Source organism: Haemaphysalis longicornis, unplaced genomic scaffold (genome assembly GCF_048455015.1).
Source record: "Haemaphysalis longicornis isolate Haplotype H1 unplaced genomic scaffold, Haemaphysalis longicornis Haplotype H1 scaffold_8, whole genome shotgun sequence".
Classification (NCBI taxonomy): domain Eukaryota; kingdom Metazoa; phylum Arthropoda; class Arachnida; order Ixodida; family Ixodidae; genus Haemaphysalis; species Haemaphysalis longicornis.
Window position 1 is genome coordinate 40646299 of NW_027526445.1, and position 18931 is coordinate 40665229.

Consider the following 18931-nt stretch of genomic DNA (forward strand, 5'->3'; position numbering starts at 1 on the left):
AGGAAAAAGACGGCAAAGTTTGCGCTTGAAGTTCTTTCACAATATATTTTATGGCCACACTGGACTAGACCGCAATCAGTACATTTTTCAGCCGCATTATATATCCAGACGAACAGACCATGAACTCAAGGCTAGAGAATATAGTTGCAGAACTAATCTTTTTAAAAACACTTTTTTCCCCAAAACAGTTTCAGAGTGGAATCGACTGCCTGCTGCCACAGTTAGCATATTAGGCAACGAAGCTTTTGCAGCCGCCCTTTGAAATCTCGTTGTACATGGTTCTATTATATTTGTGCAGTGTTGGATACCTAGGAATTTATGTCGGTCCATACATTAACACTGACATGCGCAACTTTTGCTTCGTAGTGCTCTTGAATGTATACCGGTGTTTGTTGTAGTGTACGGTGTATTGTTGTAGTGTACGGTGTAGTGTACGGTGTATTCTTCATTACGGTACTTACAATGCATTGTTATTGCAGACTACCAGACTACCACACTGTTAAAACTGCGTTGTAAACCCCCCCCCCCCCCCCCCCCCCCGCTGTAATGCCTGAAAGGCGCTGTGGGTACAAGAGTAAATAAATAAATACAGCCAGGTGAAACAACGCAGGAAACGTAAAGACAGTTCTTCATTTCTAACTTCCCAAGCACGACTTTTGAAAGTAAAACATAATTCGTTGTCTTTTCTTTTTGCGCCAGTTGTTAAGAAAAAGGTTTGATTACGAGCAATGATTTCTCGCTTCCTGCCGGCCAGGAGCGATCACTGGCGCTCAGTGACCTCAGAACTATTTGTGCTTTTTCATCATAGCCAAACGAATTTAGCCTACGCTTTCACTTAAAAGCCGCATCGCCCTTAAAAACACACGCGACGCCATTCTTTTATATGACACGTTTTACATGTCAGCTAGCTGAAGCTAGCTTTGAGAGCGTTGCATTTAGGCCCGTCCACAAATTTTCGATTTTTTCTGAAATTCTGCTCAGGTGGGTTTGACTTATTTGGAAACAAAGCTCCTCAGATGTTTAAAGGCTCGCCGTAGGGCTCAATTCTCATTTTTTTTAATACATGGTGTACCTTCTGATGAACATTCGGCAGGGTCAAGTAACTTCACCGTCGCTTGTCTTGTTGCGCTCGGCTTTTTTCGTGCTACTGTTCTTCACCCACATTACCTCACCATTCTTCCCGTGTCGTAATGCAAGGCAGCGAAAGGAATCGGGAACAGCGGCACTCTTCGCAGTGCAAGCCGATAAAGGAAGACGGGCCCACCGCGAGTACTCTCCTGTTTGCGTAAGCTGTCATTCAAAGAACGCTTTTGTGCCTCATCTGTATATCGCTGCACTATGATATCTCGCGAGGGCACAGATCTCTCCATCGCATAAAGGCGTTGGCACGTATCACCGAGCGCAAATTCCATCTTGGTGAGGCATGCTCGTTTATTTTGAACGTGCATGTACCAGGCATATACGCCTGTAGTTGTCTGTACGTTCTGCATGGTTCACTTCCAAGCTATTACAAAAAGAGAACCTCGCGAATCATAGAAATTATATCGCGACATTCAAATGCGGACAATTTTTTTTTGTTAGACAGCATTTCCTCCAGGAGTACGTTCAAAGCTAGTGACAGATTCGCTATTTCGGCTATCAGACGTACCCCCTGCCTTTACAACAGCGTGAACCCTTTTTTTTTTTCCGACCTGGAATGGCAGACATTGTAGGTGCTTCAGGGCCAAGATTGCGGAATGTTCGCCAGTGCTACTGTGTACCGGCCGGGTCGTGAACCACACCGCAAATAATTAAACGAGCCCCCAAGGTTTTTCCTTCCTGTCTCGGTTTGACCGGGAGCAGCCTTTCGATCGTTCGCACGTGCCCACGGGCACAGTGATCCATATTGCCGGAGGGCGAAAAGGAGCGACGCGCCGAAATAGGGTCAGTTCCGCCCAAAAACCGCCGCCCATCGATACCGGACGCTGCCGTAGAACGGGGGAAAAAAAAGCCCCAAGTCCCGTAAAAAGCTCGCAGTCGCCCTAAAAGGGGACCAAGAGGTCAACAGAAGAAGTGCGGGCACACGCCCAGCAACACTGACTGCCGACTTGCGCAGTTTTCAGGAGGCCGTAAAACCACCCAGGCGAAGCAACCACGAGAAAGCGCTGCTGGGGTTCCGATTCTGGAACGCTTAAAAATAGCGGCGGATTATTGCGGCGCGACGCCTTCCCAATATGGAAGCGTGGAGGAGAAATCCGTTATCTACTGCGCCCTTTTCCGCTAATGGCGGTCGACAATAAAATCGGAGAAAAAGAAAGCCGAAGTCGAGGGCGCCGGTTAGTTGCGTCAATGCTACCTATCTTTGGGCGTGCGTGGTTTGCACTCCGATTACTCTGTGGATACGGGGGAACAACGAAAATGCACGTAAACTTGCTTTCTTCGCTGCGAACCTCGCACAACGCGGTAGTTTCCGACGTTCTACCAGTAGACTGCGCCACATCCCACACAGCTCCGGAAGCCACGCATGCGCAATGGCGCTCCCGCTTGCTATCGGAGTAGAGCGTACCGTGAAAAACGGCCAGTTTTAGCCGACCGTTTTTCACGGTCTGCTCCGCTCCGATAGCCGCCGGGAGCGCCATTGCGCATGCGTGGCGCGCTTGGCCGCGAACGTAACTGGCTCAGGATGCGGCTAGCGGGCCTCCGACACCGGAGCGGACCGTCGAAAACGGTCAGCTAAAATTCTCAAGTATCTTAGCGCTCGCGCCCCTGCCATATCCCGCTTCTTAGCGAACGCTCCATCGTGTTATGTCCACAGCACACACAACAGTCAGGCAACGAAAGTGACGGTCAAGTGGTCAGTGTTGTGATCAGCGATCATATGTGACGCAATCCCGTGGTTCGGCTTCGCGCGCGCCACGACCCCGCTTGACCAATCCGTGCAGCCGACAAAGAAATGACGAGATTATAACCAGACTAAGAAAACGACACTACAAATTTCCAAAATCGTTTACAGGCTCACGGAGAAGACGAACGGCATGATAGAAGAGGACACTTCACGCCTGGTTCAGGCACTGGCCATGCGCAGAATCGCCTAGAGCCTACCACACCTTACCAACTCAGACGAAGAACAAGTTAACATCGTCATACGAAGCGCCTACAACGCAGCCCTGAACCTTCCCCGTTTCACCGCCACCGGGAAAATGGATAAACTGGGTCTTTATAACACTACTGCGGAAATAAGGGAATCCACCATTTTAGCTCAGAAACAACGCCTGGCTAAAACAAAGACAGGACGAGCGATACTGTGGGCGGTCGGAGACCCACCGGAAAAGGAAATCCAAGAGCAGGAGTACGATCTAACACCAGAGCAGCGGATACACATAAAGATCTTACCCCTCCCTAGAAATATGACCCAATTCCTAAGGAGAGGAGGAAGGCTAGGACGGACTTCGTCCGCAGAAACTTCAACGATCACGACAATACAGTGTATGTCCACGCGGTAAGTTACAATGCAACAACGACGGTATCGGTAGTAATCACAAAAGAGGGAGACATTTTAGACTGCCTCTTCTAGAGAGACTTCACAGCCAAACAAGCCGAATTGGGTGCAATACTTTTGGCCATTCCGCTGGGAGAAAAACAGTAAAGATCGAAGCCTTAACATCGTAACGGACTCCCTAAATGCGGCACGACTAATCACCGCTGGCAGAATACCAAACAGCTCACATACGTACTGCCACAAAAAATGGGAAAGTTTCATAACATAACATGGATCCCGGAACATCACGGACTGGAAGGGAATGAGGCGGCCAATGGGGATGCGTGTGCGCTCACATACCACGCAGACGACAGGACCGCCACGCGTCCTTACACAGCGCCAACCTATGGTGAAACCCTATGCATAGCCCGGCAGCTGAGGGTTCAATTCCCGAATCCACAAAAAGACATCACGGCCTCGGAAGCCAAAAATCGTGCGAGAAATCCGGACGAATGCGTACGCACACAAATCCACATGGTCGGAGATGCTGCGACAGCAACATCGTGACCTTGACCAATACTGTAAAAAATGTAGCGCGAGACAGCCACACTGTTCCACACCACATGGTCCTACCCAAAAATACGGGGAACAGACACCAGCAACTCCTCAACGCAGCCTACTACACTGGATACATGGTAGGCGGCCCTGGAAGCACATCTCAACAGGACCAACTCAACCTGCTGGAGAGAGCGAAAACAGGCGCACTATACTCAGTGACAACTTAAGAACGGCACCGATGATGATGATGATGATTGATGATGATGATGATTTCTATTGGTTTCCCCTTTGTATCGGGGTGATGACATGTCATCTTACCAAAAAGGACTAATATACATATGTTTTACACTTTTGGTTCAATGCTAGCGCTGCTTAGGGCAGGCACAAAAAGCTTATTAGGCACAAAATACTTTTTTTTTTCGTTACAGGTGGTAACTGTCCTAGGCAATATTCCCCTCTCTGCTTTTCGTCCACCAGCATTCTAATCTTCTTTTCGTCCCCTCGACAGCCTTGAAGGTAACTTCCTCTGTGATACCCTTAAATCCTAGGGCTTCTGAAAGCCCAATATTCCCTTCATGTAGATTTGGATGGATACCCTCACATTCTAACACGATGTGCCGCATAGTTTCTGTTTCTTTTCCGCAAACCACGCATACCCCATCATTTTGTGAATACTTCCCCAGAAAAGTCTTAGTTCGCAGGCAACCTGCTCTAGCCTCAAAAAGCAAAGCACTGCCCTGGGAATTATCGTAGAAATTTTCCTTTCTCAGCCCTGTACATCTCTAACGACGTTTTAGCTTCCATTTTTTCCCTCCATTTATTCGTTTCAATCTGCCTTGCCTCTTTTTTGGTTACCTTGGCTGTTTTGGATTCCCCACTGTTCTTTCCGTATTTCATCGTTAGCCTTCTAGTCTTTCTTAACCACTGCGTGTACACGCTTTTCAAGTATAGGTACCTCAAAACCTTAGCTGCCCACCTTCGTTGATCCATTGCCCTCAACCTCATTTCAAAGCATATATTACTCTGAGCTTCTCTAACTTCAAACGACGCGCAGCCCATATCTCCCTGAACTGCTTCGTTAGTTGTTTTTCCATGCGCGCCTAAGGCCAAACGTGCCACCGTTCTCTGGTTTACTTCAAGGCCCGATAGAACGTCTTATTTTAAGCAGAGTACAGCATTCGCAAACGTGAGACCCGGAACCATTACTCCTTTCAACATTCCTCTTACTACTTCATATTTGTTATACCCCCACAGAGCTCTATGCTTCATTATAGCTGCGTTTCGCTTTCCCTTAACCTTAAGTTGCTCCTCGTGAGTACTTAAGTAGTTATCCCCTTCGTTTATCCACACTCCCAAATATTTATATTCCTTCACTCTAGGTAATTCGCCTTGCTGGATAGACACTACATCGGTGGTAGCGTCATTGAAAACCATTATTCCTGATTTTTCTGCACTGAAATTTAATCCGAGGTCAGTGGCTTCCTGGCCGCAAATATTTATTAGCCGCTGCATATCGGTTTGGTTATCAGCTAAAAGAACAATGTCGTCTGCGTATAACATTCCCAGAATATGCTGTTGTACCACTTTGCCTTGCAGCATATGGGTGAGGCTAAACCCTACTTGACTTTCTTCCAGTTTCTTTTCTAACCCTGCCATGTAAAGCATGAACAGTATTGGGCTCAAAGGGCATCCCTGTTTCAGTCCCCGATGGATGTTGACCTGCTGGGCGCATTTCTGTCCTTCCCAAGTAAGGTGCACATTATTGTCTTTATAGACTGCTATAAGGAACTGTACTAACTCGTCATCTAATCCCTGGAGTTTCAGCATCCTCCACAGCCGTTCTCTGTTTATGTTGTCATATGCCCCTTTAATGTCCAAGAACGTAATCCATAGTGGTCTATTCTATGCTTTCGCAATTTCAATGCATTGCGTTATCACGAACAGATTGTCATCCAGTCGCCTGTCTTGTCTAAATCCATTCTGCAGTTCCCCAAGTATTTCATTTTCTTCCATCCATGCTTGAATTTCTGATTTTATCGCCTGCATTACGAATCTATACACCACTGACGTTACTGTGAGTGGTCTGTATGAATCAATACTGGCTTTGTCTCCTCTGCCTTTATATATTAAATTCATCCTACTTTCTAACCAGTCCTCTGGTATTTGTTTGGTTTCTATCACCTTATCTATTGCCCTCATAAACGATTCCTTACTTTTAGGTCCAAGTAGGTTTATCAGTTGCATTGGTATTCCGTCCGGGCCCACTGCTGTCTGGGGGGAAACCTTTTGCTCTGGTTTTTTCCAATCAAGGTTGCTCAAACTTATTTCCCTTTCCGCAGTCTTTTGTGGTGCTGATGTTATCGGTGCAGGTTTCCCTACCACTATTGTCCTAAACTTCCCACTAATCACTCGATGAATATGCGCCAACGCGTGCTCTCCTTCTAAATGTTCCCCCTCTTCATCAATCAGGAATTTTTGATGGTTATCGTTTTTTGAGCTTAGTGATTTTACATGGTTCCAAAACTTCTTGGATGCGCTTTTGTCCTTCTTCCGTATTTCTGCCATCCATTGTTCGCTTTTCTGCTTGATCTTTGTTTGCACCATTTTCTGTACTTCTAGTTTTTTCCCACGGTAGACCTCCCACTTCTCCTTCACTACCTCCGGTTCCATACCAGTTCTTTTTGCTTCTCTATGTTCTCTCGACGCCTTTCTTCGCTGGTCAATAGCCTCTTTTATTTCCTTATTCCACCAGCTTCTCGGCTTTCTCTTCCCTTTCCATCGGTTCCGTTCCTTTGCTTCATTCATCTTAACCTTTATGAACGCAATCATTTCGTCGTAATCCCAAATTTTGCCAGGGTATTTATTGATTTCATCTTCCAATTTATCAGCGATGATCTTTAACTGCTCATTATTCAAATTATTTCCTCCTGTTGTACCTATTTCTGCATTTGTCCGGGTTGCGCCTCCAAAGTGCAAGCTAAACCGCTTGTGGTCGCTTCCTAAGCTGTCTGTTCCATTTTCATCTATCCTCATTTCCCGCAGCCTTCCGTATACTGTCTCGGATACTAAACTGTAGTCTATGCTGGACTGTCTGTTACCGCTTTCCCACGTTATTTGTCCATCACACTTGCTTTCCGTGTTTACTATTACAAGCCGGTTTTCCTGACATAGACCTATCACTAGAGAACCGTTGTGGTCTGTGTATCCATCCAAACCTTCTATATGGACATTCATATCTCCAACTATGATTATTTCGCCCGAATCTTTGAACTCGTTTATATCTCTTCTCAAACAGTTTACCATTTCCTGATTTTCCTCCCTAGCACTACTTCCGGTCCACAGATACACCACTCCTAACCATGTATTTTTCCCCTCTATGGTGCCTCTTACCCATAGATGCTCTTTACAACTTTCATGCACTCTCTGCCAGTCGGTCCCTTGTTTAATAAGCATGCCAACACCTCCCCCTTTCTTCATTCCTGTGGTCCTATTGCAACCTTCCCAGACATAATTGTCTATGATAGGTGGGGCTTCTAGGTCCCGGAGGTGAGTCTCGGCTAAAGCGTACACGTCTATTCCTTCCCGTTCAAGTTGCTTTTGAATTTCCACCCACTTATCTGGCTTTCTGCCTCCCTGCATATTTATGTAGCTGATTAAATATTTATTCTATTTGTTTTCCCTTTCCGCTTACGGGGTCTGTTTTTGTCTTGAGAACCGGATGCTGAGAACCGGAGTTTTTGTCTTGAGAAAGAATGCTGAGAACCGGAAGTTGCCGCTGTGCCTTATCACCGTAGCCGGATGTTTCTCCGCGTGGCGCAAGTAGGGCGTTACTGGGAATATTTTGAACGTGTCGTGAGCCGTTCCCGTGATTTTTTGGAGTTAATATGCTTGTAAACTACTCCAGTGACGACAAACAAACTGCGTGAGACAAGGCAGACGATATCCCGCATTCATAGCAAACCCCTTTAAAAACGCGTGCGCACTGACGTCATGGGTCCGGCGCTTTGGCGGAGTGATACACTACATGAGGTGGTGCCGTTCTTGAGTTGTAACCGAGTATACTAACCCGCACTCATATTTCCTTGATGGTAACATTCTTGAAGCGGTTACTTCTTATAAATACTTTGGCATTCATATCGCTACTGACCTATCTTGGAATCTTCACATTGAAAGCATCACCATCAAAACCAACCGCATGCTTGGCTACGTAAGACGAAATTTTCATTCCGCCCGTGCTTCGATAAAACTGCTCCTTTTCAAATCACTTGTGCGTTCACAACTTGACTATGCCTCACCGATATGGGATCCATGTACTGAAATTCTTAGTCATCAACTGGAAATGATTCAGAACAACGCCGCTCGTTTCATTTTTTCTAACTATCAGCGAGCAGCCAGCGTACCCGGAATGAAAAGTAACTTGGGTCTAACATGTAAAGTCACGTCGCAAAATTGCACGGTTGTGCTTATTCCATAAAGTATTCTAACACAAAATGCTTCGCCACGCTTTACTTACTCCACCTTCATACATATCTTCGCGTTTAGATCATGTTCATAAAGTTGACATTCCTTCTTACAACACTAAGGCCTTTTTTCATTTAGTAGTTCGGAAATGTTCTGCCTATATAAGCGTCTCGTTCAAGTAGTGTTTTGTCCGGGTGTTCTTCAATGGATAAACAGACAGACATACGGACATAAAGCCAGTCCAAAATTTTCGCATTTAAGTAGCCCAAGAGGGGTTATTGTATTAAAAAAACTGCAGAAATTTAGAGACTTATCTACTAATGCGTAGCATTCTTATGCCGCTTGTCTTGAGTGTGAGTTTTTTCGGCCACATTTTTTTGTTTTTTTTAATACTGTCCGACCAATTATCTTCGCTTACGCTATTCTAACGACTAGAAGTGGAACTTTCGTGAAATCTGCATTATTGCGGAAATGCAGGGCGTTACACGGTTCGCCATTTTCTATCATTTCTTTATATTTTTCTTCTTTTTTTGGTGCTTCCAAATTTCGTTCGACAGCTAGATTATCTCCATTTACGCTATCATAACGATTACAGGTTGAACTTTCGCAAAATCTGCATTTTCGTAGAAATGCAGGGCGTACACGGTCCTGGCTGTGGGGGTACTCGGCAAAGAATGCTGAGAACAGCGCCTCAGGTGCAGTGCCGAAGAGAGGCGACATAAAAGCGGGCGTTGTCCCAAGAGATGTCGCGAGCAGAGCGAACGCGGGAAAATTGAATTGAGCAAACTTCCACTGCATCTTGTATAAAAGGAGCGAGGGGGGAGCGTAGGGGGATGTTGAGGAGGAGGATGTGTAAAAGGCAGTTACGGGGCAAAGACGGCAGAAGACTAGCGTTGCTATCGTCTTTCGGGGACATTCGCAGCGGAGAGAGCTGATACGCGGCTATAACTTTACTTTTACCTGTGTGGGTGAGTCTCGCTTTCTGCAGCTTTGTGATGATGCTTAAGATAGCGCTGTGGTTCTTTGAGCACGCGTTCAATATGAGTGTCGTCCCGTACACTCTCCAACGTTTCCCGCTTTTAACTGAGGCGACTGCGTTCGGTTCTCTTCCACGAAATAAATTGCTCGCTGGCGCAATTTATGTCTGGTCATGCTAGAAGAGACCTCCCGCTTATATCTGCGCGTGAACCACTTCTCTTTAGCTGGAAATCGCTCACCATGTCAACATGGGACATTTCAAGTGTGTAGTAGAAAGCGCTGATCAGGAAGGGACAAACTAACAATTAACTAAAGATCCCTTGGTGGAGTCTTGACAATGCGAGAGCTCCCGTTACCTCACCGCGGCGAACATGCGGCCCGGCCCGACGCGCACACGTTGCTGCGGCTTGAGGAGTTCGCAACACGGCGTTTTTCGCGCGTCTCTCAATCAGCGTACTAACCGTGCCTAGCCTTCTAAACTCTCAATGGTCACGTCCGCTCGCCTTATCAGTGGCATTGGCTGCCTGTCGCTTCTTTTGTTGCCCACCAGACTTGAAATTACGTCGCATACATTCCCATTTATTAATCTTTTGGTGATTCTACAACGCGTCCACGCGGTCGCGGGAGTCCCAAGTCCCGTCAAGGCAGAGACAGCTGGGGCGCCGCGCTTCGCCTTGTCGCCTCCACGCCAACGTGGCCAGCGTTGCGAAGGAAGGCAGCTCTCCACACACTCGAAAGCAGCTTCCTCCACGCGCCATTTCGACTCTGTCATACTGTGCTCTTTAACCGCTGGCACTGCTGACCGAGCGACGCGAAAACTAAACGCGTCGCGGATATTTTGCCGAAATATCCGACCTATTTCACACGCAAGAAAAGCTTCAACTGAAGTTCAGCATACTTTGTCCACGCGTCGGTCCCGTAGAAAAGCGTTTTAGGCACCGCCCATTGATCTGTTGGTTGACTTAAATCGTATGTCCTTTTCAACGCAGTATAGACGTGTCCCATTGAGCCAAAGCAGCTGATGTATGCATGGTATACGACCCTCCTCTTCTTGCACCAGCCTTGCACTGTTATTCTCGTAGTAGTTTAGACCCATCTTACTTCAGTATATACAGGGAGGAAAAGGGGGCGCGTAGTAGGACACACACCTTGCACTTGGCCTGCTGCAGCTGCTTGGGGATGAGCTTGAGCGGCAGGTGGGTGGCCAGCAGGCGGGGCGAGCGCGTCTTGCGCAGGTGCCACAGGTGGCCCACGGGGGGCCCCACCTCCAGGTGCTGCACCCGGTACACGAGCAGCTTGTTCTTCACCCGGTCCGGGTCGCCGCCGTTCATGATCAGCGACACGATCTCCTCCATCCACGTCGTGCCTGCGGTTAGGTTAGGTGAAGGCGCCAATTAACGGCCAGTCTTGCTACCACTATACAGCTCGAAAGGAAGGAGCACGAAAGCTTTCTCACATCAAAAACGTATCAAAAACCTTCGCTAAAGGTGCGTCCGATTGATCCTCAACTCTTCAAACACACAAATCGCAAGATAAGAACGAACCGACGCGATGATTTTTTCGCACTAAGTAAACGCACCCACGAGCGATGTAAACGTATACCGATACGTGGTTTATGAGATAAAGCTTTACTGTTGTACTCCTTCTTCATCATCGATTCCGGCACTGTCGTATGAACATCCGTTCCTTTTTCGTGATTTTCAAGTAACCCTTTTGACACAATGGAGGCCAGATTTCAAGCACGCGCCGTATGTACAGAGATCTTAGAGCTTTTCGGTCGACCAACCGGTGTATCGGGAAATGCATTAGTTTTTTTAACAGCACACTTTCGCTCCCACTAGGAAAGCTTTCACTTTTAAAAAATTGCCACACTGCTCCGTTTCACACGGGAACTAAGCTTTGGCACTGCGACGGACACTCAGGAAAATATGTCGAATTTGTTATAGTGCAAGCTTGGGAGAGTTCGAAAGTTATGAAAGGAAAAACGAAAGCTCTGTATCTACACATTTCGGTGCCTCACGGTATTCAGTTTTTATGTTCTGTTTCTGTCTATCGGCTTCAACGCGCCCTTACTTCTGTTACGCTTTTAACACCCATTCACAGGAATCTGTTTCTCCAGGACCACCAGCCTTCATGCCTATTTTTGACGACATTTTTTTGTTGTTGTTCCCGTTTTACGCTTCTCTTCGGCTCGATGTGTGCCATGGTAAGGCACTGTGCTCGGTGAGATAGGTCAGATGCGAGTCAGTGAACTCTCTGTTCTCTTAGGCGTCCTCCGTATTTTTTTGCGCTGTTTTTAGCAGCAAAGCAGTTTTAGCTTGAGCTTGGTCCGGCGGCGCTAGCAAAAAAAAACACGACCCAGAAAAAGAACTGCTCCGCGTGTAAAGGTTACACGAGCGCAGGCAAGGTATTATAAGAGTGAAAAGGCTTTCGCGCCTGCGCGAGTGTGAGCACAAGATGCGCATGCGTATCCGCGTCCTTTAAACCATTTGAAAACTGATAGTCTTTCTTGGGCTACTAAACGAAAAAACTCCCAAGCATTTCCCCGAGGGTGAACATGGTTAAGTGCGAATGCACGGGGTGATGCTATGAGGGGGAGTAAAGTTAAAATCCGTTGGCATTCGCCCGTGAGCGCGCGCGAGCCGACCCACGGAGGTCTGGCAGTTTATCGCTGCATATATAGGGGGGTACGCCGCGCCGAGCGCGCCGAGCCAGGTGGCTGAGAGAGGAGGCGAGCGCAAGGGGAGAGGGACAGCGGCGCAAGGCAGCTGCAGCCGAGAGAGGGGGAGAGGAGAGAGTGTGACGTCACGGTGGAGAGAGAGGCGCGCGGCAGCTGCTGGGGAGAGGAGGCACGCTGTGACGTCATACCATGACGTCACGGCCCGAGGAGCGGTGCGGGGAGCGGCTCGCACCCGCGCAGCCACGGCGAGGAGGCGGAGCGAGCGCAGTCACGTGGTGAAGTGACGTCACCGCGCCGTTGCTACCGACGCTCCTCTCCGCTCCACGCCGTTGCTAGGGAGAGGAGGACTGCGGACGCCGCCGCCGCCGCCGCCGCCGCCGCCGCCGGCGGTGGAAGGTTTGGGGTCGCTTATAAAGTGCATTCGCACTTAAAAACGATTGGCGCAACTTGCACTAGCGACGCAAGGCCGGAGAAACGGGGGAGCTGGGGGGTCGACCTAGCTTTTTTCCCAATGGGATCCGCCGTCAGTGTGGCGGACCTACCGGAGCTCCCTTGCAAAATTCCAAAAAAAGTTTGACATCCACCTGAATGCAGCCGTATATGGCTACAAACTTTCAAACTTTCCTTCGCAGAAACTTACTCCACTCTGGTCGATTAATTAAGGCCTTGTAAAATGCGGCTAAATTTGGCCTCCCCCCTCAGCACATTGCCTAGCCTAGCACAAACATCGCAAATCCTAACAAAACTTAGCGAAGCCTAGCAAAGCCTGGGAAAACCTAGCACAGCCGGAAGAAGCTAAGTGGATCCCCGCCTCCGCTGTATCTCCATCCGTGTACCGTTAGTGCAAGCTGCGCCATTTTTTTGTTTATCCTAATTGTGACTTCGTACAAGCGTGGTAAACTCACGCAATCGTTTGTGTCGCTATACAAGTGAAGTCTAGAGCACTAAGAGACACCTAAGTCAGTTGCAAATCAACCAGAATAAAGCCTTGAATACTTAGACCATGTTCGCAGATTTTCCCAGCGGATGTGTACGGAAAAGCGTACTCAAACGCACCGCTCCCGTCGGCTGTCATCCGTGCTGGTTTGCTGACGTTGGCAATGGCGACACACTGCCGATCGCGATGGGCCAAATCCTTCGATACTCAATGCCGGAAGAAGGCGAGCAATGCGACGATAAAATACAAAATTGTACACAATTTACATATACTTGCACTTACACATTTACAACACCTACGCATGGTATGTACCATCAACTAGATTCAAAAGGACAGCCTCAGCAGCAGCCGCATCCAAAGCATAAATCGGGAACACCCATCTGGCTGATCTCTCCACCCAGAACGGAGCCTCCATCCACGTGGCTATAGTTACGAACGCCACGGTATGGAAGAAAAGAAACATGCGGCCTTTTTGGTTTACAACTCCCTCAATTCTCACCGCATTAACCTTTCTTTGGCGGGAGCTGATTATGAAGGTTCCACTATCGACTGGACGCGGATTGTTTAGGGAAGGTTGTGACGCACTTTTGGTGCAGTTTAGACGTGGGGAAGTTGTCGCGATTTTCTCAACTTTCTTTAACAAGTTAGGATGGTAAAGTTTAAAACACAAGTGCAGGCCGATTCGTATGAGAGAAGGGGAGTAACGGCGATACGTGACAGCGGTGAGCGAGCACCGGAGCCGTACGATGCCATTTGCAGATGGACAGGAGGACATCACAGCGTTCGTGGCGCGATCTCTCGCGGAATCTCCTTCTCCCCAGCTCACGTGCGTTCGCGCCTGAACTGGGGAGCACAGAAAGGCTCCCGCTACACGCGCCGAGTTCGCCAGTTGCCGCCGACTGTAGCGCGTGCTAACGCGGTCCACTTTGGGAGAGACGTGAAAGGCTGCGGACAAAGCGATCCGGGCCTCCCAGTCATGAAAAACCTTCAGCGCGAATTTCTTAGATGTGTCGCCTCCTCGCGGCCCAGCGCCCGGTGAGGCGGCGGGTACGCTCGTCTGGTTAGTCGTATACGTCTTCCAAGGTGCGTCGACGACATCACCGGCGGCGTTACATCGAATGTACCCGGACGAGTACACGAGTGATCAGTGCAATGTGTGTAAGAAAGGACCGGCCAACCGGTGGCACATCATGTGGCACTGTGCCGCCGACACAGACGGTGCGAGCTTCAAAGAGTATCCGGAGGAACTCCAGAGAGCCACCGAATCTGCAAGCAAGGCAGACCAGTCATGGGCCACCCAGCAGGTCTTCGCCGCGCTCGAAAGGCACGGGCTCCGTAAAACGGGCTAGTGACGAGTTGGCTCGCAGAAGAAGGCGCTACGCCAGCCCACGTCGAGGCGGGAGCCCTAACGCGGCTCCCGCCGACTGCAGGATTTGTTTCGATAAAGTATTTCCTGTTCAGTGCAGTCCAGCGCGAAGTTTGGACATCCATGTGAGGTGCGATAGCCGAGTCTCCGAAGAAGGGAGAGGCGCCGCCAGTTCTGCTGATTCTCCAGCCTCGCACCACTAGAACAAGCTGCGCCCTCTTTTTTTGTTTGCCAGAGACGCTGCGCGAGGTCCTGCCGAGATACTCACGCTGGTTTAATTTTTTTAGAACAGTCGAGTTTACTAATAACGATACCGTTTAGAACAATATATAGGCTATAACGATGAACAGATATGGCACCATCAACTTTTGTATTCTTTCACAAGGTAAAATAAACCGCTTATTACAATGCTCCAGTGCCGCGATATCGGATATAACGATTGAATCCGGGCTATATTGTGCACCAAAGTGCAACAGTGACGACTCTAACGACGCGGTTGCGCAGCCTACTCAGGTAGTGTCTTCGTAGGAGGCCCAGTGCGTGACACAGTCCCTCGGGGACTTTGTTTCCGCCAAGGACATTTACCTCAGCTAGGTGAAGCACCGATAGATGCTCTTGGAAAAGATTTGCGCTAGCTTCACACGCGGCAAACAAAGGTTACCCGACTGTGGCTTCTTTCCCGCAAATTAGTTGTAGTACGACCTTGCTGGCAAGCGAAAAAAATGTTTTGAGCTCTGTTCCGTCTTTTTATTTCGCAACCCGCTTATAACAATTACCGGTTAAAACGATGGGATTTTCTTGGCACTTGCATATTGTTATAAGTGGACTCGACTGTATCTCTGTTTTGCGAACGCTAACGAACCGAGTTCAAGTTTAAACAGCCCTGCTGTTGAAAACATCAAAGAAAGCTTCGCTTTGACGCTATTCCCGCACGGGGTAGAATCCTCATGACTTTTCCAAACCTGCACACTAGCGATAAATGTTAATATTAGCCGAAAAACCAGTGTTTGTTCTCACATATGATATGATATGATTCTCAAAGATGATAACAAATGAACAGCCAGATAGCACTTGTTCTTGTGTGGTGCTTCCATCAAAAAAAACCCTCTTGCCACTTCTTTCGGTGAAACGGCAAACGACCGGTCTGGGTTTTCGGCGCAAAAGCCTTCTACACTGCCGTTATCACTGTAGCCTCGCTCGGTTTTGATGAAAACTTTCAACCATGAACTTTGCCACCCTTCTTAAACCAATCTGCTCATCGATAAGTCCCCACGAGGTTACACTTTCCCTTGACCTACATTGGCGCGAATCGTTAGGCGAATTCATATACACTCCGGCAAGAAGATCTTCGCGGCAACAATGCAATGTATGCCTTGTTTGTCCTTCATTCAGTCGGAAATGATTGAACGACAGAAGCCTTACGATTTACAACACGAACATTAGCTTTACAAACGGCACATGGCTACTTCCTGCCCGGCCTTCTCATACAAACCTCACCAGCCTGTGTCCATAAGAGATAGCGGTAGCTAATGAAAAATTGTAACTCCGTATTTCACATTACGACCGGCGTACGTGCCTTTCTATACCAACAATGCGATTAATAACAGCGGACGGGAACAGTCGGCTTGTATCGACCCGAGGGTTTCGTTTTATCCCTACATCGAGTCATCTATTCACTGTCAACCTGAAACAACATTTGTTTGGGTTCTCTGCGCTTGAGACGGCTGAATATACATTGTTACGCGGCGTCCGGACACGGGTCAGGAACCACAGAAGATGTGAACGCTGTGTTTGCAATTCGCCCAAGACCGCTTGAGCGAAACCACTGCACCTACTGCTTTGTCTCTATCGGTGGTGGATACCCTTAACGCTACGCGCCACTGACCACTTCTTTTGCTGTCGAAACAATCTGTAAGCAGTCGGTTTTAATAATGAGTGGTGGATATTCGCAATTGTGATGTATGGCGTGCTGGCGCAAATTATCCGCAAACAGTAGCGCTGCTGTAACTCCAACACGCGGTGGGGACGGAAATGAATAACAGATATAGTATGGTCCCTAGAAGTTATGCAAATCTTTCTAGGGACAATACGTGTGCGTCAATCGTCGATGCGCCGCGGCGGCTCAGTGGCAAAGGCGTTGTTGAAGGAGAAAACGCCCGTGTGTTAATAGATTTAGGCGGACGTTAAAGGTTCCCAGGTGGTCAAAATTAATCCGCAGCTCTTCTCTACGGCGCGCCTCCTGGCACGTTAAATCAATCAATCAATCAATCAATCAATCAATCAATCAATCAATCAATCAATCAATCAATCAATCAATCAATCAATCAATCAATCAATCAATCAATCAATCAATCAATCAATCAATTTTGTCCTGATACCCGTAACTTTGCGAAATTACTACGCTTTTCGAGGTTCAAACTAGCCAGTTGAGTGAGCTACGGAGCATTGTGATGCATGTTTTCTCATTCTCCATTTGCCTTACGGTGCGCGCCGCGAGATGCCATCAGCCCTTCGATGTGCGTTGACAATGTTCAATTCGGTCACATCTCGCACCGCTAGCACCATCACTGCAGCTTGAAGAGCTGGCGTCATTTGGAAGGTAGCGCAGCGCAGGAAAGAATTGCGTCAGTTAGTTGGCGCTCATTATATCTAATTTAAGCTGATATGACTGGTGAGCCGGAAGAGACATCCACCTGCAGGTGAAGTGCGGACCGAGCAAAAGTCGTGAAGCTGCTGCTGCTACCAATAAAATTAACTGCAAGTGAAAAAGAAAAGGACTGGCTCATGCTTTGAAGCGCTCCGGACATTTCCCAAAGGCCTTAAAGTTTTGGACGCAACTTGAGCATATCGCACCTTGCATGCAAATCACGCCCAGTCTTACTTCGCGAAAAATTAAGAAGTATCGTTGAGCCTAAAATTGGCAACTAAAGCAGCAGCAGGTTCTTTCTCGATTAATTCAGTAAACTGCATGTTATTGCGGCCGAGTGTACACGAGACCGTGGTTGGTAATTCCAAATTTATTTCCACCCGCCGAGGTGGCCCAGTGGCTAAGGCGTTGCGCTGCTGAGCCCAAGGACGCGGGTTCCATCATACCTCGGCAAAGTTGGCGCGGCTCACTCAAACTCACTCCCAAATTTATTTTCGAACCACCACTCACTCAAACTCAGACTCATTGCTGAGCAGCCCATCTGCGCTCCCTCAAACTCAAACTCACAGTGAGCGCAAAACTCAGAACTCACTCGGACTCAAAAGCCAAAATGTACTCAGAACTCAAAATCTACTCAAAACTCAAAATTTACCCAGAACTCAAAATATACTCATTACTCAAAATGTACTCAAACTCAAAACGTACTCAGTACTCAAAATGTACTCAGTACTCAATATGTACTCAAAACTCAAGGTGTACTCAAACTCAAAATGTACTCAAAACTCAAAATGTACTCAAAATGTACTCAAACTCAGAATGTACTCAGTACTCAAATGTGCGCAAAACTCAAAATGTACCCAAACTCAAACTGTACTCAGTACTCAAAATGTACTCAAACTCAGAATGTACTCAAAACTCAAAATGTACTCAAAACTCAAAATGGACTCAGAACTCACTCGGTCTCAGGCGTACTCAAACTCAGTCGGGCTCATACTCACTCAAGCTCAAACTGATCATGCCACACTATCCTCGCGCTCACTCAAACTCAAACTCACGTGTGAGTTTGAGTCGATATGAGTCTGAGTGAGTGGACTCATGAGTGAGTCCGCCGACCTCTGGGTTCCATCCCCGGCTGCGGCGGCCGCTTTTCTGATGGAGGGAAAAGCGAAAACAGCCGTGTGTTCGAGATTTCGGCGCACGTAGTTGAAGATCCCCTGCAGGTGGTCAAAATTAAACCCGAGCCCTCCACTACAGCGCTCGTCATAGCATCAGTAGCGTCGGCGCGTTAGAACCCTACATCAATCACATCAATCAAATTTATCCACAGAAAAATCATGCGACGCAGAATAACATTAGCGGCGGTGTACCAGAACTGTACGTGTATCTAATAGTCACTTACTTTACCCCCTACCCTTCTCATATAGGCTCCGGAATGTGTTAATTTTGTCTTGTTGGTGCGATATTACAAAATTTTGTAGCACTCTCATCTTCTGCATCGGCGAGTTACACGCTCATTTGAATCCCATCTCTCCTATCCCGGCAAGAGGTGTTCCACCGCGTTTCCCGACTTCCTGGCGATGGGGCATAGTGAGGCCGGCTGGCTATCGAGCTGCTGACGAGCAATTGCATCAACCGCTCAGCTAACACGCAGTGGGTTGATGCTTGAAGCGAGGGGAAATTTGTGCTGGCCTTTAGACGTGCACCGTCACTGCGAGCGAAAAACGAGTGCGCAGGAAATACGAAAATGCTGCGCACACGAACGCTTCTGTACACTTAGCCTGCTTTTATACGTCTCAACTGTCCAGTTTCTCCCATTTGCGGCCGTCCGACGAAAAACGAAAAAATCC

General features: G+C 48.0%; 1 protein-coding gene across 5 annotated transcripts in view; it reads right to left on the reverse strand.

Moving 5' to 3' along the window:
- The window catches only part of LOC144149703 (sulfotransferase 1B1-like), a 229386-nt gene that overhangs the window by 19541 nt on the left and 190914 nt on the right, over nt 1-18931 (reverse strand). For all 5 annotated transcript variants that reach the window (XM_077681358.1, XM_077681357.1, XM_077681354.1 and 2 more), the window contains exon 3: nt 10603-10820. In XM_077681358.1, coding sequence (XP_077537484.1) covers nt 10603-10820 — 218 coding nt within the window. The remainder of the gene's footprint in view (nt 1-10602; nt 10821-18931) is intronic.